Source organism: Protopterus annectens, chromosome 1.part0, assembly GCF_019279795.1.
Source record: "Protopterus annectens isolate FY-2018-M chromosome 1.part0, PAN1.0, whole genome shotgun sequence".
In the NCBI taxonomy this organism is placed as follows: domain Eukaryota; kingdom Metazoa; phylum Chordata; order Ceratodontiformes; family Protopteridae; genus Protopterus; species Protopterus annectens.
Window position 1 is genome coordinate 301,154,412 of NC_056725.1, and position 26,777 is coordinate 301,181,188.

A 26,777-nucleotide genomic window follows, 5' to 3' on the forward strand; every position below is an offset into this window, starting at 1 on the left:
TGCAGAAGCTACTTTGCCCTGATTCCTCCTCTGGGAGATTCCCCAAGGGATGCACTCGTACACGATTGGCCTCTGGGTCTCCTCTATGCATTCCCACCAATTCCCTTAATACCCAAAGTACTACAGAAAGCAAAACCCCTGGGAAGGACCATCATTTGAATAGCCCCTCACTGGCCTCATCAGATTTGGTTCCCCTTTCTTCGACTTCATCTGTTGGAAGAGCCTTAGATTCTGGACCCAGTTCCAGACTTTCTGATGCATTTGTCGGGGGCTCTTCATCCCTCCCTTCAGTCCCTAAAATTGACAGCTTGGCTGCTCCAATTCCTAACATAACCAGGTTCCATAATCTCTCAAATGAAATGCAGCATATTTTAATATCTTCCCATAAATCCTCTACTAGGAAGTTGTACCTTAGTAAATGGAGAAGATTTTCTATATGGGCTTCTCAGAATAACATTGATCCCTACCAAGTCCCCATTTCCTCTATATTAGAATTTTTGACTATGCTTTTTAACAAAGGAGCTGTGGCAGCAACAGTTCGGGTACAACTTGCCGCCATCTCTAATTTTCACCTTAGCTTCGAAGGATTGAACAAAATGTCACACAAGCCTTTCTCAAAGGGACCTTCCACCTCAGACCACCAGTGAAATCCCCTCATACCCCATGGAACCTAAATTTTATGCTTTCACGCATTATTCTCCCACCTTTCGAGCCAGCTTCCTCATGTGATTTGAAATTTTTGTCTTGGAAGACCATCTTTTTAGTAGCCATCACTTCTGCCCATGAAGTATCAGAGCTACAGGCCTTGTCCATAAAACCTCCATATTTGTTTTTTCATGCTGACCTGGCTAGAACCAAAGAGTTTAGAAAATCAGAACAACTTTTTGTTTCCTTTTCAGATTCTATGCCAGTGGGAAAAACACCACCATCTAAATGGTTATCTGATTGCAACACCTTCACTTATTCGGCTGCCAATTTACCTTTACAACACAAAATTAAGGCTCATTCTACCAGAGCAGTGTCCACATCCTCTGCTTTTTCTGCTAGGCTTCCTATAGACAATATTTGTGCAGCAGCCACTTGGTCAAGACCTCATACCTTTATCACTCATTACAAACTTGACAGGGCCTCCAGGGACAGAACCTCCTTTGGTTTTACTGTCCTGAAAACCATACTCCCATGAGCCATCCGAGAAAGATGGTGCTTGGGACACTACCCATCTGTAAGAATGAACGTCAAGATAGAACAACTTCACATAAAGAAGTTATGTACTCACTATAACATTCCATGTGAGTTTTCATCTCGCCTTCATTCTTACTTCCCACCTTCCTACCCCCTCCAGGGTTTTTCGAGGACCGAGATACTAGTTTTATCATGGTTGGTCTATCTTTCTATGGTTTCTACCTAATAAAAAGTGATAGAATGGTATATGGTATTGTTAGAGGCAGCAAACAAAATCTGAGGTAACTCGAGGTGCATCATGGGATAGGGACTTAGCCTCGAGCTGTCTGAAGACCTCGAGCTTTGTAGTAGGCCAACTCGGAGTCGAGGATTGGCTCCGAACCCATCTGTAAGAGTGAGGGCGAGATGAGCAACTCACATGGAACGTTATGGTAAGTACATAACTTCTTTTTCTTTCACAGAGAATTGTATTCCAGCTATTTTATTGTCTCTCCTAGTCTTTTACTTTTCTCTTTAAGTTTATACCTATTTCCATTAGTCAATCTATCAAATAAGTTGTAACTTCTCTCATCTATCCTCTGTTTTTAGTAGTTATAATTGTACCATCTGTGTATGACATCATGACTGGAATTTCAACACCCAAATGTATTTTCCTATTTGTTGTTCCATATTTATTCTATATTTTTTAAAAATGGTTATGAAATATATAGTATTATATGAGTATTTGTTTTGATTTAAATTATTTATTTAATTGATGATTGACAGTTGATCAATTATTTACATCCATATATATATTTTTTAATTAATGGTCATTTCATTAGATATTATGCATATATATTATAAATCTTGATAGTGTTTAGACTAATCAGCTTAGTGTTATAGAACTTGTGTTGTGATGTTAATTACATACATATTTTATGCTTTCAGTTTATATTTTTTATATTTTTATTGTTTTGTACTTAGATACATCAATATATATTTTTATTGTTTTGCACTCAGGTATATCAGTATATGGACAAAATTGATGTTGTTTTTACACGATGTATGATATGGAATTTTTGATGTCACGTAAATTAAGCACTGTAGGTTTGAATATGAGAATTTTCTATGTCTTGATATTTACAAAAGTTTGGCATGGGTTTACGGATGATGCCTAAACCAAGTGTTGCAGGCTTAAATAAGAGTCTGATTCGTGTCTGGGAGAAGATTCTATTATTCGTTGTTTATAGTTTAAATATATCACAACAAGTTACGCATACTTTAGGGACAGTATGCATGCTTAGGAAGTTGCAGTTGTATTGATGTGCTGTCGCTCTTAAAACAACTTGTTAGATTGTCTTAATTGATGCTCTTAATTGAATGATTGATGAATGTTTTTGTATATAAGGGCAGAAGTTTTAAATCTGAATGTAACCTGATGAAGCGCGCCATGGTGGTGCGTGAAAGCGCTTGTTCTTTTTGTTGAAATAAATCATCGTTTTTATATCGTGGTGGTTCCTTGCAGTATTTCTACTTATTCATTGTTTGGCGTTGGAAGGAACCTTTGGATGGTCATTTTCTGCTTTTTGCTGCTACTTTTATTTTTCATTTGCGTTATTGACCAACACACAATGGATTCTCTCAATATTGAGCTTGACTACAATCCGGCAGGTACAAGCGGTACCGAGGACTGGAATGAGTTGTTTCATCAACAGGAAAATCCTTTGCTTAATTTCGACATCAAATGCAATACTCAACATATTGCAGTCCAAGATACTGAGAACCTTCAGGACTTTTGTGGTTCACTAAGAACTCTGGAAAATGATTTATACAAGCTTCACTGGCTCATATGGCAGAGAAGGCACTTGGAGGCTTGTTTGCATTTTAAGGTAGTTCCGCGCGGCATGCGAGTCTTGTGCATGCCAAGTTATGGGGACAGCCATCCGGAGCTACTGCGGAGATGGCAACAGCTGAATATTGACTTTGGTGCCAAATATATTAATTTATTATTAGAATATTTTTCTCCCATTGAATTAGACCTGATTGCCAAAGTGGAAGGTGAGCATAAAAGTCTAGCACAGAATTATAAAAGTGAATTGTGTGTTTCTAAACTCAACAACATGCTTAGACAGCTTGCGCTGTATAGCAATAGACTTGAGCAAATTAAACTTAAAAAGCTGAAACGGGATTGTCAGGACTTTCAATCGGGCCGTATTTTTATATGGCCGAGGGTCAACAGAAATGAAGCTGAACCCGTTAATACAGCCAATGCTTCCCAAATGAACATGATAGGGTCAACAGTACATGTTGATATATCAGATGAACCCTCTGTGAATAAGGAGCTTGTGGGTGGTGCAGTGAATGGTGAATTACCTTCCACTAATGCTTCTCTTCCATGCAATCAGCAGGGTTTAAAAACTAATGAAGTGCTAGGGGCAAGACCGAAGCTTAATAGCAATACAGTGACTGGTTTAATTACATCTGTTCTTCCTTTAAACCTCCCACTTCCATACAAAAGCAAAGCGCCTGCGCGCTCGACAAGCAGAGGCAGAGGCAAGAGAAAATTTTCGGGCAAAACACCGGAGGCAAGGCGGAAGACAAGGAATTGAACACTTTATTTTTAAACCTAACCTCCAGAGAATTCACAGTGAATGAACAATCCCTCCTTAATAAAGGTCTATCGTTTATTCCCTCTAGTGGAAGTGAGCTCGCAGAAACTTTGATAGCGCTTCGCCTTTTTGCGAGGAAGCTATCACTCAAGGTATTATTCTCAGACTTTACAAATAATGAATCAGCCTATGAATCACAAGTTTGTAAAAGGAAAAGTTTGTTTATGCCACCTATGCCTAATATGGTAGAGTGTTTCCTGCGTTCATGTGAACATGATTTCTATATGTATTATAAAGAAAAGAAGCACAAAGGCATTTATGTTAACTTAAGTGGTCCAGAGAAAAGTTGTCTTGAAAAATTTCGTAATAATGATGATATTGTATTTAAACCTGCGGACAAAGGAGGAGGAGTGGTCGCTATGGACACCTCCCTATATGTGCAGTTGATGTATGAAATGTTAAACAATGATCTAGCCTATAAGTTAATAGATAAATCGCAAGTGGATTCCCTAGTGAGGGGAGTGCATGATACTGTCTATGATTTGCTAATGAGTAGATGCATAGATAAATGCTTGTATGATTTTTTGTTAATAGACTCTCCCCTGATTCCAATAATTAAGGGCCTCCCAAAAATGCATAAAGGGTTATATCCACCCCCCTTACGTCCCATAGTGTCTGGCAGGCATTGGGTGACGGAAAATGCCTCAGTTTTCATACAGACTAAGCTAGGTCCATTGGTGAAGTTAATTCCAACAATCTTAAAAGACACATATGGGCTGATGCAAGATTTGAAACCGGATTCATTTTGTAGAAATATACAGAGGAATACACTGATGGTAACATTAGATAGTAAGAATTTATTCACAAGTATACCCAATGATTTCGGCCTGGAGGCCATAAGAGAATGCCTGCATGAATATGATATTATGGATAATAATGAACAACTGTTAGTATGCAACCTGCTGGATATGGTATTGAACAATAACATCTTTTTGTTTCGTGACCAAGTATATGCACAAACATGGGGAGTGGCCATGGGCACTCCCTGTGCAAATGCATATGCAAATCTTGTCATTTATCAGTGGGAAAAGAGGTTTATTTTTGGAAATGAGAGGTTTAGGAACATAATTTTATACAGGCGTTTTGTGGATGATATTCTTCTATTTTGGAATAGCGATATAGATTCGCTGCATGAGTTTGTAGCATATATGGAATCAACCACTTCTTTTTTGGAATTCACCTTTGAATATTCGTTTCAAAGTGTGAATTTCTTGGATATCACTCTTACCAATGAAGGCAATAATAAAATTGTCACATCGCTATATAGAAAGCCTTGCTGGAGGAATGGTATCCTCCACTTTGACAGCATGCACCCCGGTACATCTTTTGAAATGTAATAAAAGGTCAAATAGTAAGAATTTCTAGGCTTTGTAGTAAGCATGATGATATGCTCAGCCTAGTAGACTTTCAAAAAAGTCGTTTTGCTTATGGAGGTTACCCTTTAGCCTTAGTGAATGACTTGATTTCGACTACATTGATGACCTCCATCCATAAGAAAAAAGGAGGTCTTAATTATTATCCTAGGAGAAATATGATGCAACTGCCTTTTGGTATCAAATATACGAATGATGTAGACCACATATTATACGGAATAATTGGAAGATCTTGCTTCTTGACTCAAATCTGTTACAAATGGTGGGGGAAAAACCAGTCTTTAGGTTTAGTAATAGTTTAAACCTTAAGAGGTTGCTTTGTAACGAAAAAATGAAATCTCAGCAATTGGATATCAGAGCAAGTTATAAGAAGGGTACATACCCTTGCACAAAATGTAGCATATGTAAATACATATCAAAGACTCAAGTATTTGAGGTTCCGGGTATAAACACAGTCTTTGAGCCGACATTCTATGCTACATGTGATACAAGTAATGTCATATACATAGCCACATGTGATTCATGTGAAGCATATTACGTGGGCTTGACCTCACGAAGGCTCAAAGATCGTGTGTACAATCATGTATATGACATTAGGAAGGGAAATATTACCAACGCACTGGCCAAGCATTGCCAACAGTTCCCCCAACATGCTTTTAAGTTTAGAGTGATCCAAATGGTGCACAAGAATAAAAGAGAGGGTGATATAATGGGGACTCTTGAATTATATGAATTAAGATGGATATTAAGCTTTAGGTCCCATATAGAACCTGGCCTGAATTCAACCCTTAGTATTAGACCGGCTCTACTAGGGAATGGATGAAAAATAAAAAATTAAAAAAAAAAAATTTTTATTCAGCTCTATTTGGCCCTTATTGCCCTTTATTGTGCTTAAGGCCTGAACATATAGTGGCTTAGCTTTGCATGTTAGTCATTTTCCTATTTGTTGTTCCATATTTATTCTATATTTTTTAAGAATGGTTATGAAATATATAGTATTATATGAGTATTTGTTTTGATTTAAATTATTTATTTAATTGATGATTGACAGTTGATTAATTATTTACATCTATATATATATATATTTTAATTAATGGTCATTTGATTAGATATTATGCATATATATTATAAATCTTGATAGTGTTTAGACTAATCAGCTTAGTGTTATAGAACTTGTGTTGTGATGTTAATTACATACATATTTTATGCTTTCAGTTTATATTTTTTATATTTTTATTGTTTTGTACTTAGATACATCAATATATTTTTATTGTTTTGCACTCAGGTATATCAGTATATGGACAAAATTGATGTTGTTTTTACACGATGTATGATATGGAATTTTTGATGTCACGTAAATTAAGAACTGTAGGTTTGAATATGAGAATTTTCTATGTCTTGATATTTACAAAGGTTTGGCATGGGTTTACGGATGATGCCTAAACCAAGTGTTGCAGGCTTAAATAAGAGTCTGATTCATGTCTGGGAGAAGATTCTATTATTCGTTGTTTATAGTTTAAATATATCACAACAAGTTACGCATACTTTAGGGACAGTATGCATCCTTAGGAAGTTGCAGTTGTATTGATGTGCTGTCGCTCTTAAAACAACTTGTTAGATTGTCTTAATTGATGCTCTTAATTGAATGATTGATGAATGTTTTTGTATATAAGGGCAGAAGTTTTAAATTTGAATGTAACCTGATGAAGCGCGCCATGGTGGTGCGTGAAAGCGCTTGTTCTTTTTGTTGAAATAAATCATCGTTTTTATATCGTGGTGGTTCCTTGCAGTATTTCTACTTAAACACCCAAATGTATATTATACTTTGAATTTTTCATTTTTTGATTAATTTCCATAATTATTATGTTCATCACTAAATCAGAGTACTACTCATAGGGCATCATTTTCTTATACCGTTATTCATGTCTGTTTCACTGCTTAACCAGCCATTTACTAAAACTCTCCTTATTATTGTTATATGCTCTTTACTAATGTTATACATGTCTGTTATGCCATACAACATATGTTGTATTGAGTCAAAAGCTTTATTAATATCCCCTACCATACGTTTTATATCTTCTTTCTTATTCAGAATATCATCTATCTCTTTATCATTACTAATTCTTGACATTCTTTTCCTTTCATACCATACATATTTTTCTCTATAATAAAATGTATCTTATTTTCAAATCTTTTCTGTATTATTTTCATAAATATCTTAATCTGTATTATTTAATATTATACCATGACCCCCACAAAACGTGCACGCTGATTGGCCAGCGTGCCCGTTGTAAATCGAGTTATACTAATGGAAAAAGGTCCGGTCGCCCGGACTTTTTTCCATTAGTATAACTGCTTTTAAACACTGTCTCGCTATGTTAAATGGGTTTAACATAGCGAGACAGCTTTAAAATAAGCAACGGAGATCTCTGTTGCTTATTTTAAAGCTGTCTCCCTATGTTAAACTCATTTAACGTAGCGAGACAGTGTTTTAAAAAAAAGCAACGGAGAAAGCAAGATCTCCGTTGCTTTTTTTTAGTGTTTCGCTATATTAAATGAGTTTAACATAGCGAGCCAGTTTTAAAATAAGCAACGGACATCTCCGTTGCTTATTTTAAAACTGTCTCGCATGTTAAACTCATTTAACATAGCGAACACTAAAAAGCAACGGAGATCATGCTTTCTGTTGCTTTTGCTCAACTCTGATGTACTGCAGGCGCCAGAGTACATCAGAACTGCCGCGGATGCCAAACATCTGCGGAAGGGCAGTAAACAGGCATTATACTATGCCATTATTTAAGAAAAGTAATAGTTTCTTTTCTTAAAAATGTCATAGATAATAGCAATAACCACTTCTGGTGTGGGTAATGGTAAATTTACCCACGGTTGGCTTTGTTTGGTCCCTCGGGCTTCGCCCTCGGGACCAAACCACGCCAACCGTGGGTACATTTAGCATTACCCACACCCAGGCGTGGGTTATTGCTATATTATTGGTCTCTAATTTTTATTGCTTTTCTCCTTTCTTCCATAAAAATTTTAGTACTCTACTACTCAGTTCTTTGTAGTTTAAACCTTCATTTAACCATTCATTAAACACACATTAAATATTTTTTTCTGCCATTCATCTAAATTTTTACTGTTCCATCAGGTCCAACAGCAGATTCTGTGTTTAGCTGTTTAAATACTTTTATCTAATTCTTGTATTGTAATCTCTTTTTCAAATTCTCTGTTAATTTGTTCAGAAAATATTTCTATCTTCCATATCCTTCTGCTTTGTCATTCTCTCTTTTTAAACATTTCTTCCACTTGACTTATCACTATTTCCATAATCTGTTATTTTTTCTTTGTTTGCCCGTTTCTTTCATTTCTGTCATCACACTGCTTTTCTCTTTCACTATCTTACTTTACATTTGGTGATGCTTCTATTTTCCTTGTAAAAATATTTGTTTCTGTAATAATTCTTTGATTTTCTCTTCATTTCTATTGGAAATTTCTTTCTCATAATATTCTGCATCATTATTCTCTAAATTCTCTAATACTTTTCTAAATCTTTCAGCATATTCTTTGTCATTATAAGTAACTGTTTTTGCATTTTTAAGACAATCCGATATTCAGACCAACTATAATAAAAAGGTTTAATTGTAATATTTTCCTGTCATAATTGAATAATTGCTTCTTTTCCTTTATTCTCTTTATATCTTTTTTCTCTATTTTTATATATTCTTTATTAAGATTTATTTCTATCCATGTTGCCTAATGTTCTGAAAAACCTGTTGTAATAATTTCTTCTTCCATCATACTTTTACCTTCTGAGATTATAACGTAATCAATTTATAAAGTAATCAATTTCAGTTATTAAAACACACCTTCTGTAGAAGTCGCATTTAGGTTTAATGAATTAAACAAAAACTCTTGTTGAGTTTTGTACGTGCCATTAAGAATTACAATTATACATATGTATTGGCAATTGGATGTGCTGTCATTGTTTTAACTCCACCCTTTGTTAGGTATTGGCTTATTGACTATTAAGTGATTTACTATTGGATTTTATAAAGATGAATATTTTAGGTAGTAGGAAATGTTTTCTATTAGTTTATTTGTTTTAAACCATGAATGTGATTGGCTGATGCTTTATTTTTAAATGATCAAGATGATAGTTTCTTTACGATCTGATGAAGGCTAATACAGCCGAAAGCGCTCATCGTTCATTTTTTCTTTTATCGATCAAAGTGGTTTTCTATGCAAACAGTTGTTTCGCCGTAGTGTTTTAACTAATAGTGAGTAAGCCGTGGTGTTCAGCTGAAGATTTCTTGTCACTTTTTACCAACTAGCCATACTAGTATACAGATGCCTCCCCCAGTCTGATAGTAGACTGTACAATTGAGTACTGTTTTAGAGGTTTACACCATTACAAGCCTCCACAGCATAACTTCCCATAAGCAAGGGCATATATTTTATGTTGGAAAGACTAATCTCATGTGAAGAAGATGACTCTGGGAACCTGTAGTTATTTATTTATTTATTTTATGGAAACCATCTTTTTTGCTGGCAGTAACAGAAGGCTGGAGGGTTTGAAAGCCTCAGTCTTCAATGTGAAGCAAGCCCTTCCAGTGTATTTTATTTTGACAGAATATCAGTGAAAGCAGTCCCTTCCTTTATGCCAGAGGTGGTATGTTTTCTCTGTAAACCAGTCTGTTTAACTATGATTCTCTTTTTCAAAATGACAATAAAGGAATAAGTTTACTTCATAGCTTGCATGTATACAGGCAGTTGAGATGTGGCTTGGAAAAGTTAAGACTTCAGTCTTCAGAAAGATTAATCACTTATTCAGTTCCTTTATGAAAGGAAGACGGGGATTGCCTGTCACTGTCACCACAAATCCCTAAGTTGTTTATCCACTGTATTGTTTGTGTTGAGATGTAGTCACGTACCATTTACAAAAGCTGCTGTTTCAGCTGCTTATTATAGAAATGTTTAAACTTGGGGCATATTGGAGATGGGAGTATAAACAGATGTGCTCAGATTTATAAAACACTGCAATCTGAATGGCCAGTATTTTGGTAAGATTTTTTTAGGTTTTTTTTTTTTTTTTTTTTTGCACGGCAGTGCAGCAAGAGATATTGTGTAAGTGTACACAACCCTGACTTCATCTTGGAGATTCTTTTCATGTGTTATGAATCCTGCTGTGATCTTCCTGAAGTTGGTACAGCTATGTGAGTATACTCACCATAAGGGAACATCTTCAAAAGAGATAAGAGATATCCATGTATCAGTATAGGCACCTACTCACTATCTTCTCTTTAGGACCTGCAGTTCTAAAAAAAATATGCATATTTTATTTTAATATAAAGAGTTGGTCTGATGTGTGGTTATAGTTTGTTTACGACATGACAGTTGTTATACACACTGTTCATTGTTTGCTTTAAGTTTTACTAACTATTCAACAAAGATTTCTTGCTAAGAACTGCCATATAATGCTTCCACCATTGCTGGTTTGATGAAGGATATGCATCACTCTGTAGTGTTATCACTGATGCATGATACTAGTGTGTGATTGCTAAAAAACTCATACCAGCTCACAAGTGCTGTTGAGCAGAAGTCCAGTCCCACATCATGGAAGTTTGCTTTAACTTGCACTCAGTTTTACAGTTGATTTTAACAGTACATTTTCAGATAAAATGTGAAGATGCTTAAAAATGGAGGATGTACAATGCTGCAGATGTTAGTGTTGCTGCCTTGCAGTGCTCACTTCTGTAGTCTGGCTTCTGACTGGGATACTTTCTTTGTGAAGTCTGTTTATTCTCCCTGTATGCTTAATGGGTTTTTGTTGAGTGCTCCATTTTTCTCTCAGATTTCAAAGATTTGCCATGGCAAAAGTGAATAGATCCTCTAAAAATTAGTTTTAGGTCTGGGCGTCTATGTGTGCGTATGCACAAACAGGCATTTGTGCTATGCAGTAGACAAACATCCTCTCCAGAATTACTTTCTTTGCCTTGGACTCAGCTATGTGAGAATGAATAAATGAATGAATATTTCAAAATGGCATGAACTGTGCTGTTTATATCAGTTTGCCATTGTTGATGGGTATGATGTTTCTTGAGAGTCTGAATATGTGGCATCATTTAAATTATATATTATTTCTAAAAGTAATTCTGACTAAGAAATGTGTGCTGCCAACTCTAGTCTGTCCTGTTAGCTGTCCTTTAGTAGGCCAACATGTCTGAAGTCATGTTTCTGTAGATGTTCTTCATGTTTCATTGTTGCAGTCATCACATTTGGGTTATCTGCTTGTAGTAGCCCTCAGTCGGCCTGATTAACAAAGTCTTGGGTCCTGGATCGGTTGCTGTCACTTCTTCCGTGACATCAGGTCATCAGGGGTATAAAACATGCAGCCGATGCCATTACATCAGTCTTTCTTGCCATGCAGTGCCCGAAGCAGAAGCAAGTGCCGATCGGCCGACTCCTGAAATTTTCGTTTTTGAGTTTCAAAACCGAAGTCTTCAACTAAAAGCTAAATACCCCGTTGGGGAAACGTTTTCTTGCTCTTAACCAATGTCAGTAAAAGTAAATAATTGCATTACTTGTGAAAAGCAAATACCTCATAAAGACTTTAATTCATACTGTATTCCTTGCATAGGCCCTGACCACGACGTACCTCGCTGTCAGTTTTTTGCCTTATTTAAACCACGAACTATCCGTCATCAGTATATTTTCGCTTCTAAATATTTTGGTGCTCGGTTTAATTATCTTGATATGTCTTCGGTAAGCCACCCAACTCCCAACATTCTGAAAAAATGCAAAGATAAAGACAGAGACAGGCCGGCTAGGTCCAAAGCTGCTGACGATGCTTCTCCTAAGCCAGTCGCCAGTTCGCCGGTACTCAGTGAGGCACTTTCGCAGCCCCTGATACCCGATACTTCAGATTCGCAGGCCTCTACTGAGACCCATTCGGAGTCTGGTTTGCTGCAAGATGCTTCAACTGTGGAACCTGCGGATGTCTCTACCTTAGATGGGTCTGGAGCCTCTGTGCCGGCACCGGCTTCTGAGGGTGTATTCAGGCCTACTGACTTGCGTATTAAACCAATGCCATCTTCTTCTTCAAGGCCTAAAACTCAAACCATGCCTAGATAACTTGACGCCCAGACCACATGGTCAGGCCTCTGTGCCTAAAAAACAAATGATAAGAATGGCTGAAGACCTTATTACTTTAATCAGGGGAAGCCAGCCTTCCCCCTCTGAGAGACCTAGGACTGAGTTTGCTTATAATACTTCTGACCAGGATTCTGAATTTTCTGTTTCCTCTGATGACCAGGATTTACCCTTATCTACCTATGAGGATTCTGATGCTGAAGACTCTATTCCCTCTGCTTCCCCCCCAGAGGATTTCTCTTTTGGTGAAACCTTGCATACTCTCAGGGAGCATTTTCATTGGGAAAGTCAGGATTACTGTGATCCTAAAAAGACGCTTAGGGTTTTCTTAATCCTGCCCCAGCACAGGCCTTTAGCCATACCTCCTGTACTAGACATTGTTGATGATGCCTTTTCGGAATCTAGCTTGGCCTTTGACTCTCTACCTCCTGCTCCCAGAAAACCTGATGGATATTACAGGGTCCCTGACTCTCACAAATTCCTTTTTAAAAATCCTACTGTGGATCCTGAGACCATTTCACAGGGACCCAAGGACATTAAAGCTACTACTGCCAAAAATCCTACCCCCTCTGATAGAGACTCCAGGGCACTGGATAGGTGGGGTAAGAAGGTATACACTTCTGCAACTTTGGCCATTAGGGCCTTAAACTGCCAGTTTCATATGTTGAAGTATCAGCAGCATATTATTGGAGTGCTTAAACAGAAAATTATGTTGATTCCTGATTGTGCTGAAAATAAGGATTTACAGGATTTACTGCATTCAGCTGAACAAGTTGGAAAACATACTTTGCAGTGTGGTTTTGATTCACTAGAGGCATCTTGCAGGGCTACTGTAACTGGGTCTGTACTTAGAAGGCATGCTTGGGTTAAGGAGCAATCCTTGCCAGATCATGTTAAAGCGGAATTACTGAATGCTCCCTTAAACCAGGGCTGCAGAAGTTGTTCTTAAAAAGATGGAGGAAAAAGCTAAATCTATGAAAACTGTTAAAGCTTTTTTACAAGTACAACCTCCAAGGTTTAGTAGGCATTGGCCTTCCAAGAATCGGTCCTTTCCTGCCTCTTCCAGACCTTCTCAATCCAAACCCAGAGCCAGCAGAGCTCCCAGGCTTCAGTCCCAGGGTGCGCACAGGACTTAGCAGTGGGGGGCCTCCACTTCCAAATCTGGGAGTAATAAAACTCCCTCCTGTGGTAAACTGTTTCAGTGACTTCTTTTTAAAACTTCTAAGCACTTCTCAGCTGACTGCCCCTTTGGGGGATATGATTGCTCTTCATGCCAAGAACTGGGAACTCATTACCCAGGACAAATGTGTTTTAAGTATAGTGTCCCAGAGATGCAGATTTCACTACCACACATTACCATCACCAAGCGGGTGGCCAGATCTACCCCCAAATCAGTGGGTAGAGGTCCAAAAGCAATTACTTTCTCTCTTAAGCATGGGGGGGCTATTCAGTTGGTACCAGAAGAGGAAAAGGGACAAGGTTTCTACTCGAGACTTTTCCTGGTACCCAGAAAAGACAATTCATGGCGTCCTATCCTGGACCTGTCTACTCTAAACACCTTTTTGGTGCTTCCAAAATTCAAGATGCTGACTCTTCACCAGTTGCTCCCTATGCTTGGCAAAGACGCCTGGTTGGCAAAACTAGATTTAAAGGAAGCATACCTGCACATCCCAATCAGGGAATCTTGCAGAAGATATCTACACTTCAAAGCAGGCTACACACACTGTCAGTTCTCTGCACTGCCCTTTGGCTTATCTACTGCACCCAGGGTATTCACAAAGTGCCTAGCTCCAGTCATTGCATTTTGCAGGCAAAGAAATATTCAAATATACCCATACCTGGACGATTGCCTAATTCAGGCAGAAAGCCAGGACATATTTTGAATCATCTGGCCTTTGTACAAAGGGTGCTAACTTGTCTGGGATACACCATAAATGAAAAGAAATCACACCTGGTACCCTGTCAACAAATTATATTCCTGAGAGCAAGCTTGAATACAACTTCCCAGATGGCTTTCCTCACGCCAGAGAAACAAATTCATTTGACAACCTACTTCAAACAAGTGGCCACAGAAACCCTGCTTATCTGCAAGGCAAATACTACAAGCCTTGGGGTTCATGGCCTCCTGCATTCTTCTAACTCCATATGCAAGACTGCATATGAGGAAACTACAAAGGTATCTAAAAAGCCTATGGTGTCAACATTCTCAGGATCTAGAAGCAATGATTCCTATCATACCTTGCCTACCACCAAAACAAGGGACTACCATTCACACTACCCTCTGCCACCCAAACCCTAACAACATGCATCAGACTATGCATGGGGGCTCACCTGGCAGGAAAGTGCATTCAGGCCAAATGGAACCCAAGTCAAATACACCTGCATATCAATCAAAAATAAATGTTAGCTTGTACAGAATGCTCTAACAGCCTTCATTCTTCCAGGACAATTAATGGTGAAGACGGACAACACCACTCTTATGTGGTACATAAACAAGCTGGGATGTACACTTTCTTATCCCCTCTGCAGACTAGCCATGGCATTGTGGAACACAGCCCTGAGCTACCAAGTGCATCTACAAGCTCAATTACTGCCAGAAAAACTAAATACAATGGCAGACGATCTAAGCAGAAACCTCATGGACCCACACGAGTGGAAAATGGAACCAAGGATTTTCAACATGTTGACAGGCAATTGGGGGAGCCCAGATATAGACCTGTTTGCCTCCCCCCAGAACTATCAATTGGACAATTTTGCACAAGGACTCCCCACAAACAAGCTTGGAAAGTGGATGCTCTGTCAATTTATGCCTTTCCTCCTCTGCTCTCCAAAGTACTACTTAAGATCAAACAAGACAAACCAAAGACAGTTTTCATTGCACCAGACTGGCCACGCCGACACTGGTACCCCCTGTTGCGCAGTGTCACTGTTGGCCCCATGACACCTGCCTCAGACTCCTACCCTATTGTCTTAGCAGGAGAACCAGATTCTGCACCCTCAGCTTCAAACACTGAACCTAGCAGCCTGGCTAATTACCTAAACCATCCCTCAGTAAACCAGTGATGGTTATCATTTTAGAGGCAAGGAGGCCTAGTACTAGAAAATCCTATGCTGAAAATGGGAAAGATTCTGTATCTGGAACCAATCTCAAGGGATGAGCACATCAGTGCCCAATTTACCTCAGATTTTACCATACTTAACTGAGATGCTTCACAAGGGCCTGTCTTCTCCTCCATCAAAATTTACGCTGCTGCCATTTCAGTTCATTATAACACAGAGCCTCCCCTCTTCTCTCATCCACTGCTCAAGCAGTTCCTCAGAGGGACCAAAAATTTACGACCAGCCAGGAGAGCTCCAACTCCAGCCTGGGACCTTAACTTTGTATTGGAGAAACTCACTCTTCCTCCTTTCGAGCCAGTTGCTACTGCAGAGTTAAAATTCCTTTCTTGGAAAACAGCTTTCTTTTTAGCAATCACTTCAGCAAGATAGGTATCTGAATTACAGGCCCTTATGGCAGTGGGGCCTTTCATCATCTTTCATGCGGACAGGGTGTCCCTCAGGACCGGACCAGTCCGTCCTTCATGCCCAAGGTGGTATACAGTGTGGCCATTAATCTGTCCATTCATTTGATAATCTTCTTTCCTAATCCACAAAACAAAGGGAAATGGATACTGCACTCCTTAGATGTACACAGACAACTTAGTTTCTACTTGGACAGAACTAAACCTCAAAGGAAATCTGAACAACTGCTGGTGGCATTTACTGCAGGGGCAGAGGGGAAGGCTATTTCAAAGCAAACCATTTCCAAATGGATAGGCCATTGCATTCATTTCTGCTACAAGCACCATGGAAAACCTATCCCACAGGGGATCAGACCCCACTCAACCAGGGCTGCATCTACCTCTACAGCCTTTCTCAGAGGCGTCCCTACCAGGGACATCCTAGAAGCTGCTCCCTAGAGTTCTGTACATACTTTCACCAAGCATTACCATCTGCCAATTTTCTCTAAATCCAGAGCTGGCTTTGCCACGGCAGTCTTGTAGGGCCTTATAGCTGGTCCTAATGCTATCTAAATTCCTCCTCCCATCCTTAGCTTTGGGAATCTACCCAAATGTGATGACTGCAACAGTGAAACACAAAGAACATAGTACAGTTGTGTACACTTACCATAAATGTAGATGTTCGAGTGTATTCACTGTTGCAGTCCTGGTTACCCTCTCTCCAGCCCCCTTACTTCTTTTTGGCTATACCTCTACTCTCCTTTACTATGCTCAAAATCTTTTTAGTGTATTTGCTTTTTTGTTGGAGGTATAACCTTGTATATTTATAGATTTAATTGCTTCCCATTATGGGGGCACCTGACATCTGGGGCAAGAAAAACTGATGTAATGGCATCAGCTGCATGTTTTATACCCCTGACAACCTGACGTTACGGAAGAAGGGACAGCAACCAACGCAGGACCCAAGACTTTGTTAATCAGGCCAACTGAGGGCTACTGCAAGCAGATTACCCAAATGTTGATGACTGCAACAGTGAATACACTCGAACATCTACATTTATGGTAAGTGTACGCAACTGTACTTTCTTCCTCCTCTTGTTTCTCTGAAGTTTTAGAGGTTAGTATAAGCGGCACTGATGATGAGTGTGAGGTAGAATGCGGAAATACAGCTGTTAAAAGGAATATTTTTTTAAGCTTTTGGAAACCCTTAGGAGATTCTTGCAGTATGCTTTCAACTTAAATGAATAATGACATTCTTTTTCTACTAGTAGTTCATTTTGCAGAAATCATGGACAAGCGCTTTAATATAATTGATTTTCTTGTCACAGTTTAAGCCTTAATGCCGGGAATCCTGTATTTGATCCCAGTCCTAAGAAATTGAGCAAGTAATGTCCAGCTTTGCTGTACTAAATTTAAGGAACAAAGTTTGGTTTGCTGCTGTTATTATGATGATGTATGCTATGAGCATCCTGACCCCTGAGTCTGTGAAAAGCATTAGTTCATTTTTTATAGTAGGGAATTGTTGCAAGATTCATTCTTTTATGTTGAATTTTTTTGCTACCTAACAGAAGCTCTACAGTGCCATAAGGCAATTCCATTTATAAGACTGTTTGTCTTTAGAGGAATCCAAATTAAGCAGTGATATATATTAAAGCGATTACTGTAGCATCACTATTTTTAAGTTTTGCACAACTTCATATTGTCATGTACTGCAATAGTTTTCCAGTGCTCAGTGTTGCATAAAGAGAATAAAGTAACATTTCATTAATATCATGAAAGCATTTCCTTTGAGGAGTTATGCAGAAGGATAGTAACTGTGATGAGGTGGTATTTTTGCCCACTTCTTTATCCCAGACACGAGGAAAGGAATTTATTTAGTACAAATCCTTATTGTAGACTGCGGATTATCTGTAATGCATGCATGACATTTACTCATTGGGTGGGTCAGTGAGTAGGGCATACAATGAGCCTTATAAAGCCAACACCATATTTTGGACTAATCTCTCCAATCACTATTTTGAAGCTTGTACAAATGTTTTTCCCACTTGTGGGGCCTCTTCCAGAGCTGGAGAGGTGCCAGGCATGTTGGAATGAAAAAAAGGCTAACTTAATCACTACATGCAGTGACTACCAACTTTTATTGAAGACACACAAAACCAGAAAGAAATGTTGAATTAACTTTGTTTACCAGTATTTTTTATATTTTAGAATGACATTCTTTGAAGTGATATGTTTTGTTTATTAGGTTTCTTAAATTAATTGGTGGGGATCTCAAGGAGATTGGCAAACCTGAAATGCAGCAAAAGGTCAATGCTGTGCTCACAGGAGGGATGGAACCTGTTGCTGAAAATTTACAAACATCAGTACAAACTCTGCAGATAATCATTGATGGCCTTACTCAGCCTGAAGGATATGATATCCGTAAAGGTAAGAAACCCTACAGAAATTGAAAATATATGTTCTAAGCACTAAAAGTAAGATTGAAATATTAGTTGTGCTTTCTTGCCTTGTGTAAATAATGCATGTTGCCATGGATTTCTGCATTTGAGAGGTGTGCAGAAGGTAGCCTAGTATACAGCACTGTATTTTGAAAGTATGTCTGTGTGACATTAACAACTTAAGTTTACTGTGACTTTGCCTTTCCTGGCATCTTTTCTGTTAGTACTGAACAATTCTCACTGGTTCCTTCCTGTTATTCACATATAGTCCATTGACAGCTCATGGGCTTTCACTGGGATGCTATTTGTTCCTTGTTATTATTCTTCATCCTCTACATTCTATTCTTTTCTTTCTCATACAAAATAATAATAAAACCCTTATTCATTCTGTGTAGTCTTCCATGGCTACTTTTCCTTATATTTACTGTTACGTGAAAAGAAGTAATTCTGCTCTATCAAGCATTGCTGGTACTACCCTTATCATGTTTCTAGGGTGGTGAGGTTTCCATTGCCCATAATCTCACCTCATGCAATGCTGTCCACCTGTTGGCATTAAGATTGCCATTTCCCTAATGGTGTCCCAAAATAAAGGAAAGGGTTTAGCACTTATATTTGATCCTACAAATAAAGATAACTAATTACCCCTCCCTTGCGCCATTGCACGTGTGTGCAAAACTGAGTAGCTCAGCTGAAGAAGGCCAAACTTATTTACATGTGAAGGATAAAGTTAATATTTATCTGGTTTTGCTTGGTTTAATTTCTCCAAATATTTTGGGTTTCTAGTGATATGATGGGAATGGACCCCATCCATAAGTCTAAGTATGATTAAAGTTCATGAAATTAGTATTGTTTCAGTCTTTGATGGTTAGCGATAAGTGCTGTCTGCAGCTCCTGCAGTTTGCCCAGAATTGACTCCTCCTGTAATTTATATAGAGTTACATGTATTGGTAGCATATCTAAATAAAACTGTAAATTATTTTTATAAGACCCATTGTTCCTACTACTACTGGAACTGTCTGGGTAATTTTCTTCCACATTGCCCTTGTTTCTGCCTGCAAATACTGCATGTAAGACACTAATCACTGGGTGTAGCAATTTCAATGATCAATGCTACTTCTGTGTTGTATTCATGGACTACTGTATCTCGTTTTCTTGCATCTGTTTTTTTTTAAACTTTTGACAGTGTGTGATCCCATGTGGTATAAACTTTGTTTTCTGTAATGCTTTCTGGCTAATGTTTCCAATGCTTCTTAGCTACTTAAGTATTGTAATGTTTGCATAATCCCTAGTGCAACAGTGTTGCCAGACTATTATGCCTTTCAGTATATAGGCCCTCTGCTGCCATTAGTGTATCCCACTAAGCAACAAGATGTGCAACTATTTCCAGTTCTGTTTTACAAAACCCGTATTTGTTGGTGTCTTCCACATGTTCAGTGTACTTTGTAAACCAACATGTGTGTAGCCACTATCCTGGGCTGCCAATATTAACTTTTCATCTTTTGGCTTAATTCATTTCTCCTTAACCATTCCTGCATCAGATCCTTATTGACATGGGCTTATCCCAGGAGGTTTCTGTACTTGCAACTGTATTTATGCCTTTTCCACAATATATTGCCTTATCATCTGATCCATCTCATTATATTCTTTCTTTTGTTTTTTTGAAACATTCTGTTGCTTTCTGATTTTTGTCTACTTCTGGTTTGATTTCCATTCCTGCTCAACACCAATGTGCTTCATGCTAAACTAAGCAGTGAAGTTATCTTAGACATGTTTTCCTCATGCTGTAAAACTACCACTATGTTTGGATCTTGTGAGCTCAGCAGATATGTATACAGTCCTACAACTGCAGATCTATACTTGTAATCAATTTTGGGAGGCCCATACCTCCTTCTGAATGAAGGATACATAATCTTGGTGTACACTGATTTTTATTTATCATTTGATAAGTGTGAAGCATTTTCTTGTTTTCTTATCCAACTGATCCAGTAACTTTTAGGGACAGTCAGTCAACCCAAAACTGTATTTACAATGGGAAGAGCAAATTGGTTTATAGCTCTTGGACTGAGTTTTCTTCACATTGCTGTTGATCCTTCATCAGATCCCAAATATTTATAACTCCCTCCAGCTCATGTTCCTTTATATCACATTCCTGTCCCAGACTGATTTTCTTAGAGATGCAGATTTCCTTCTTTAAATGTCACTTTTGCACATCTATCAAGACCAAATGACTTTCTTACATCATCTACAGTGTAAAAATGCTGTAGTAGCAGAGCTTCTCCTGGAAACTGGGGAAGTATTCATAGACATTAGCAAAAATACATAGCATGTTCTTTTGCCAGAAATGAGAACAAACAGGTAACAATTCAAAAAAAGATGTAGCAGTATGGGGCAGTAGGTAAAAAGACAGAGTAAAAGGGGTATGCAAATCACAGTATACAAATATACAAATGAAGAGGTGTAGCCTAATGCATGAAAAAGCAAGTAATAATAAGTTGTGAGGTGCAGAATAGTACAGGCACGTGTATGCGAGTGTAAAGGCATAAAGGCAAAAAGCACAAAAAATGTTGGCGGTGTCACAGAAGGAAATATTGCCACTGGAATTTTGTAAATAATTGTATGTCATTTGTGAATATTAATATGATTTATATAGCAGTGTGACAAAAGGAGGTACTGCCAGCGCAGCTGTCTGGAAAATTATTATGTGAATGTCAACATGATTCATATGCTTATCTTACAAATGTATTAGAACTGTATGTCATATTGTATAGACGTGTGCTGACGAGATATTTTTTATACACTGTTGTAACTGTTTAACAGGGGAGACGGAAACACAGGAGATTAACTTGCAAAACTTCAGAAGAATGGTTGAGGTTAAGTTACTTTATAGCTGGGCCATAAACAAAAGATGTTATCTCTAAGTTTCACTGCAGTAAAAGACATGATATTTAGAACTAGAAGTTTTTTGTATTGTCTTTACATGTGGAGGAATGTAGATTATTTTACGACTTTCACCATTTGCCAAAGATCTGAGGGCAATGGACTATCCTGGCAAATAAACTATAAGTAAATAAATAAATATGTATTTTTCACAGGGAGATGCTAAATGCTGGCAGTTTCTAGCAATCAGGGTTTTCACCTGGGATAGTCAAATGATAAAAGTGATGTCATCCTGCAAGTATCCCAGCAGCAATATTTGAGATATTAATTTAAGAATTCTCTGAGAGAGAGAGAGACAGAGCATTTTGTATTTTGTCTTTTGACGTGATAGCATCGGCTGGAAAACCCACTCATCACATCTGTCTTGCCTGCTCTGTAAGTAAGTTAACTAGGGTACAATAATTTCTTTTAGATTCAGTAAGGAATACAGTAAGTATTAGTTTAGATGTTTTCTGTATTTGTTGGAGACTGTCCAGCAATGTTGTTTTAAATATTTCCTGTGATTTTGAACTCTGAAGTCACTATGAATACATATTTAGTATTGTCTTGTTCTTTTAATATTTATTATTAAATATATTTATACCTATCTTTGTGGCTGATATTTGTGAGACATATTTCAGCTCTTAGAATACTTGCATATCTATGTGGTGCTATTGTGCAGGCCACTCCTAATAGCCTCGCTCAAACTACTATTTGGACTAATAATAACATTACACAGTAAGACTGGACACCCAATTTGCTAGGGTCCTTAAACTAGCTGATAAGTAGTGGCTGGTGGCAGGGAAAACTATCTTATAGTCTGGGCAGAAGGGGACATGGCTAGTAAACCTGTGCCAGCCTTTCCCAAGTCTGTGTGTTTGTGCATAAAGCAAACTTCAGAGTGGATGTGTCAGCTACTTGGGCAGGGACACGAAGCCTGGTTGGACAGAGAGGATGGTGGAGGTCTTGGCCACTTAGCTGAGATCTGAACTCTATACTGTGCCAGTGGGGAGCCTTATTGGGGATCTGGAAAAAGAGAGGGAAACCAGCCCCAAATTGACTGTGGCCTCTGTGTGCTCTTAAGGGAAATTGCACTTTACTGTGTGTGTACTTGTCATCCTCCCAATGTGTACATCCCCCGGTGTTGCCAGTGGTGAGGATTGAAGCTCCTTGATTACTGGGCCAGTGTTGGCGTGTCACAGGGATCTCTTAATATAATGGTATTAACAGCAGTGATATATTCTACAGAACATTTCCTTATCACAAATGGTGGTCACCCTAGTGCACCTTGTAGCTTCACATGCACTACAGGGTGTTACAGATAGATAACTTCACATTAGATCACAGATTTACTGGTGTGGGAATGTCTGCATGTTGATAAACATTTTTGGGCATTTGTAAACATGCATGGACCACAAAATGCAACTAGGGGAAATGTGTGGACTTTTTATACTGGTGCGTACCAGAGTTATTTGAGACAAACTGGGGACAGCCAGGGAATTTCAGACATCAGCCTCTAGAATGGTTATGAATTTACTCAGTATACTGCTTCTACATGTGCATGAACATGTCTGCTTTTATAATACCAAGAAAGAAAAATGTTTACTAGCATTTGTGCATGGATTTTATGCTATAGCTTGCCTCATTAAAGTATTGGAAGCCCTTAGATTGCACTCAGATGGCAATAAAGGCCACATCTGGTTTCCATGCAGAATACTACAGTAATCTTTCATTCCATTAGGTGCCATGTAGTGGGTAGCCCATGTGTTTGCATAGCATCATGGCATTGCCTATGTTCCTGACATATGGTTTACAAGTCATCTGTATTGCAGCTTCCTGCACAGAGACGTCACACAATGCTGCCCAAGGAGAAATTAATAGTAGGCACTAAACAGCCTATAATTGCAAAGTACCTTGCTAAGGAAGCAGCTCCTATACTTTACAAAGAAAAAAAAAAAAAGCCCCAAACCAGGCATGTCCAAGGGTCAGCTTCCGGTGATTTCTCCTGTCCACCTGGTGAATCTGGGCATACTGGGGCAATGCAGCAATTGCCTCATGTACACAGACAACCCTCTCCTCCTACCACCCAACACTACAACCTGTGAGAGATGCACTTACATAGCCAAAATGGAGGCAAAGCTCTCTCCACCCAAGATTGTGCTAAACAGTCAAGAGGAGAAGGTTAACACCCACACTACACCTCAAGCAACACATAGCCCTTCTAAACCCGCACCACCAACACCCACATATAGCAACACTAAATCCACATATGCAGAGGCCCTTAACTGTAACCTGCCCAAGCAACAAAGACCTCTGAAGATGAAATGCAAACAAACACCAATCACAACCAATGTGTCACATAGTTCACAACACCAGTGTGCCACCCAGCAACAGCCCCTAAGGCAAGACAATGTACCTAACACTTTAGTCATAGGTGACTCTATAGTCCGGCACACTGATGTCCCTCTCACCAGGTTGAATAAGGAGAAAATTACAGTCATCTGCCTGTCGGGTGCCAGGATCCACCACATAATGCATGCACTCAAGTCACTCCACAACAAGTACAAATATGACTCTGTCGTTGTCCATGTTGGAGTGAATGACTTGAGACGTACCTCCCTGGACTACATGAAAAGAGACATGGAAGACCTCTCGGATCATGTGGCCCAGGCAGGTATGACCCTAGCCCTGAGTAGCATCCGCCCAGAATGATACCACAATATAAGGATAAAATTATTGACTTCAACAATTGGCTAAGCTTATAGTGTCATTCAAAGGGGATCCAAGTATCTGTCTGCCTGGGATGACATGATTGACAGACCACGATGCTTTGCCAGAGATGGTCTGCACCTGTCGCCCCTGGGATTCAGGTTACTGGCTAAGGCTCTTGCCACCCCTATAGTGCCTTTTTTAGGCAAACTTCAAAGGACAAAACCACCACCGTAACAGGTATAAGCATGTAAAATCTGAAGGTAATGCTACTCAATGCTAGAAGTCTAAACCTCAAAATGCACTCTCTCGAGGCACTCCTAAAAATGGAGAACATCTATATCTGTGCAGTAACTGAGACCTGGTTCAAGGCTCCAGAGAGCACCCCTGCAATACCAGGCTACAACTCTTACCACACTTTTCGCCACCAAACCAGGACCGAAACACTAAAGGTGGAGGAGTGTCAATATTCACCAAGGATATTCACACCACCAGGCTAGTTGGCCAACACAATGTGTCTGAAATTCTCCAAGTGCAACTAACACTAGGTAAGACTGCAATCCAAATTGTAGCTTGCTACAGATCCCCACCATACCCCAAGATTCTCACTACACCTTTCTAAACATACTGGAAAATATTAAGATAGAAACAAACACCCTAATACTGGGTGATTTTAACTATCCTGCCATTAACTGGGAAAACTACTCATGTCCCAACACCTTTGCTTAACGGTTCTTGGAATTCATAAATTCCAACGCCCTGGATCAACTAATCCATAGTCCCACCAGGGGCTCCAATATCCTAGACCTGGTCATTACCAACATGGGAAATCAATGCTCCATACCTATGGTCACCTCCTCGTTAGTCAGGTCTGACCATAAGCTAATCACCCTTAACATCCACATCCCACCCCACCCCCCAGTAAAGAAACCACCATTAAAAAACTTCTCCAAAGCCAACTTCATGCTACTCAAGTCAGAAGTGACAAACTTCATGACACCCATGCAGACGGGAACTGAAAGTTCAACTGCTGAATCCTACACTAAGGCACTGTACGAGCACATCCACTCATGCATGAATCGTGCCATCTCAAATAGAACCAAAATGCTCTCATCCAAAAAAAGGAAGCCAATCTGGTGGTCCCCTGCCATAAACAAACTTTACAACAAAAGGAAGAAACTTTTGCAGAAAAGAGGAATTTCCCAGGATGCAAAAAACTCCCTTACTAGCCTCAGTAAGAAACTGAGATGCCTCATAAAATCCTCCAAAGCTAGTTACGAAAATAAAATTGCCAAAGATTCCAAAGACAACCACAAAGCATTCTATAACTATGTCAAGAATCTAAATGGCAATGCTCAGATCTGCTCTGAGCTAAAACAGAATGGCATTAAATATAGTGATCCAAAGGATATTGCCAATATCCTGGCAGATCGATTCAGTGCCAACTTCACCCCCCTCTCACCCCCTAAATGGCCCATCTCAATACCGGAAGATTGCCAAATTCCAGTAATAACTGACACACAGGTACAAAACGCACTCACTAAAGCCAAGAATACAGCATCCATGGGACCAGATGACATTCCGGGCTGTGTACTACATGAACTACAATATGAACTGGCACCTCACCTAAGTGTCATGTTTAATCATAGCCTCACCTCAGGTTTTGTGCCCACTGAGTGGCGCAGAGCTACAGTTATCCCAATCCACAAGGGGGGATCCACCTTGGATCCCGGAAACTACCGTCCCATCAGTCTGACAAGCCTTATCTGCAAGGCCATGGAGCGTATTATCATGGAACTTAAAACAAAGACATTGGCAACCTTCAAACACTGGACCCCACCCAGTTTGGGTTTGTGAAGGGCTGATCTTGTCTCCTGAACCTGATTAACTTCTTTGAATCAGTCTCCAGAGCCATTGACAAGGGTAAGGTGGTCCACACAGCCTATCTAGATCTTGCCAAGGCCTTTGATACCATCCCCCACTCTGGAATCATAGATAAACTTAGTAAGTTGGGCATTAATCCCTATGTCACCCAATGGGTTGCTAAATGGCTTACTGATAGAACCCACACTGTAAAAGTAGCTGACTCCAAATCCAGCTCCAGACAAGTGACAAGTGGAGTACCTCAGGGTTCAGTCCTGGGGCCGCTCTTGTTTGGCATCTACTTCTCTGAAGTACCGGTCAACACTAAGGGACTCTGGCTAACAAAGTTTGCAGATGACTGCAAACTGGGAGCCATTATTGAATCCCCAAATGATGTGGATACTCTACAAAAGGGCCTTACAGAAACAGATGCTTGGTGCCAGAGCCATGGGCTCAAGCTCAATGCCAAGAAATGTATTGTTATCCCCTCTGGGAAAAAACATGTATCCATGAATTACCATATAGGTGGCAGTACACTAAACACAGAAAGTGTGATAAGAGACTTAGGGACACAGGTGGACAGTGGTCTCACCTTCGATAACCACATCGCCACAACAGTCAGGAAATCCTTCTATGTGGCACCTCATCACGAAGGGCTTTTCATCCAGAAAAAAGGAGGTCATTGTCCCACTGTACTCATCCCTCATTAGACCCATTATAGAATACAATGCCCCATTTGGTATGTACCTCTCAAGACATCTGCAAAAACTGGAAAGGCCACAGAAATACCTCACTAAAACAATCACAGGCCTAAAGCAGATGCCCTACGCTGACCGCCTTAAAAACTCCAGCTATACTCTGTCGCATATCGTCTACTCAGAGGCGATCCCTGCTTAACATACAAGGCCATGTCAAACCCAGAGCTGTTGGACATGCTACACTTAAAGAAATCCCAATCCCTCAGAGCTACACGCTCCAGGGATCTAAACCTTGTCATTA

General features: G+C 39.3%; 1 protein-coding gene across 1 annotated transcript in view; it reads left to right on the forward strand.

Moving 5' to 3' along the window:
• SRBD1 (S1 RNA binding domain 1) overlaps window positions 1-26,777 on the forward strand; it is a 2,028,107-nt gene that overhangs the window by 1,911,911 nt on the left and 89,419 nt on the right. Inside the window, exon 20 of the mRNA XM_044059932.1 lies at window positions 18,098-18,279. Within this exon, the coding sequence (XP_043915867.1) occupies window positions 18,098-18,279 (182 nt within the window). The remainder of the gene's footprint in view (window positions 1-18,097; window positions 18,280-26,777) is intronic.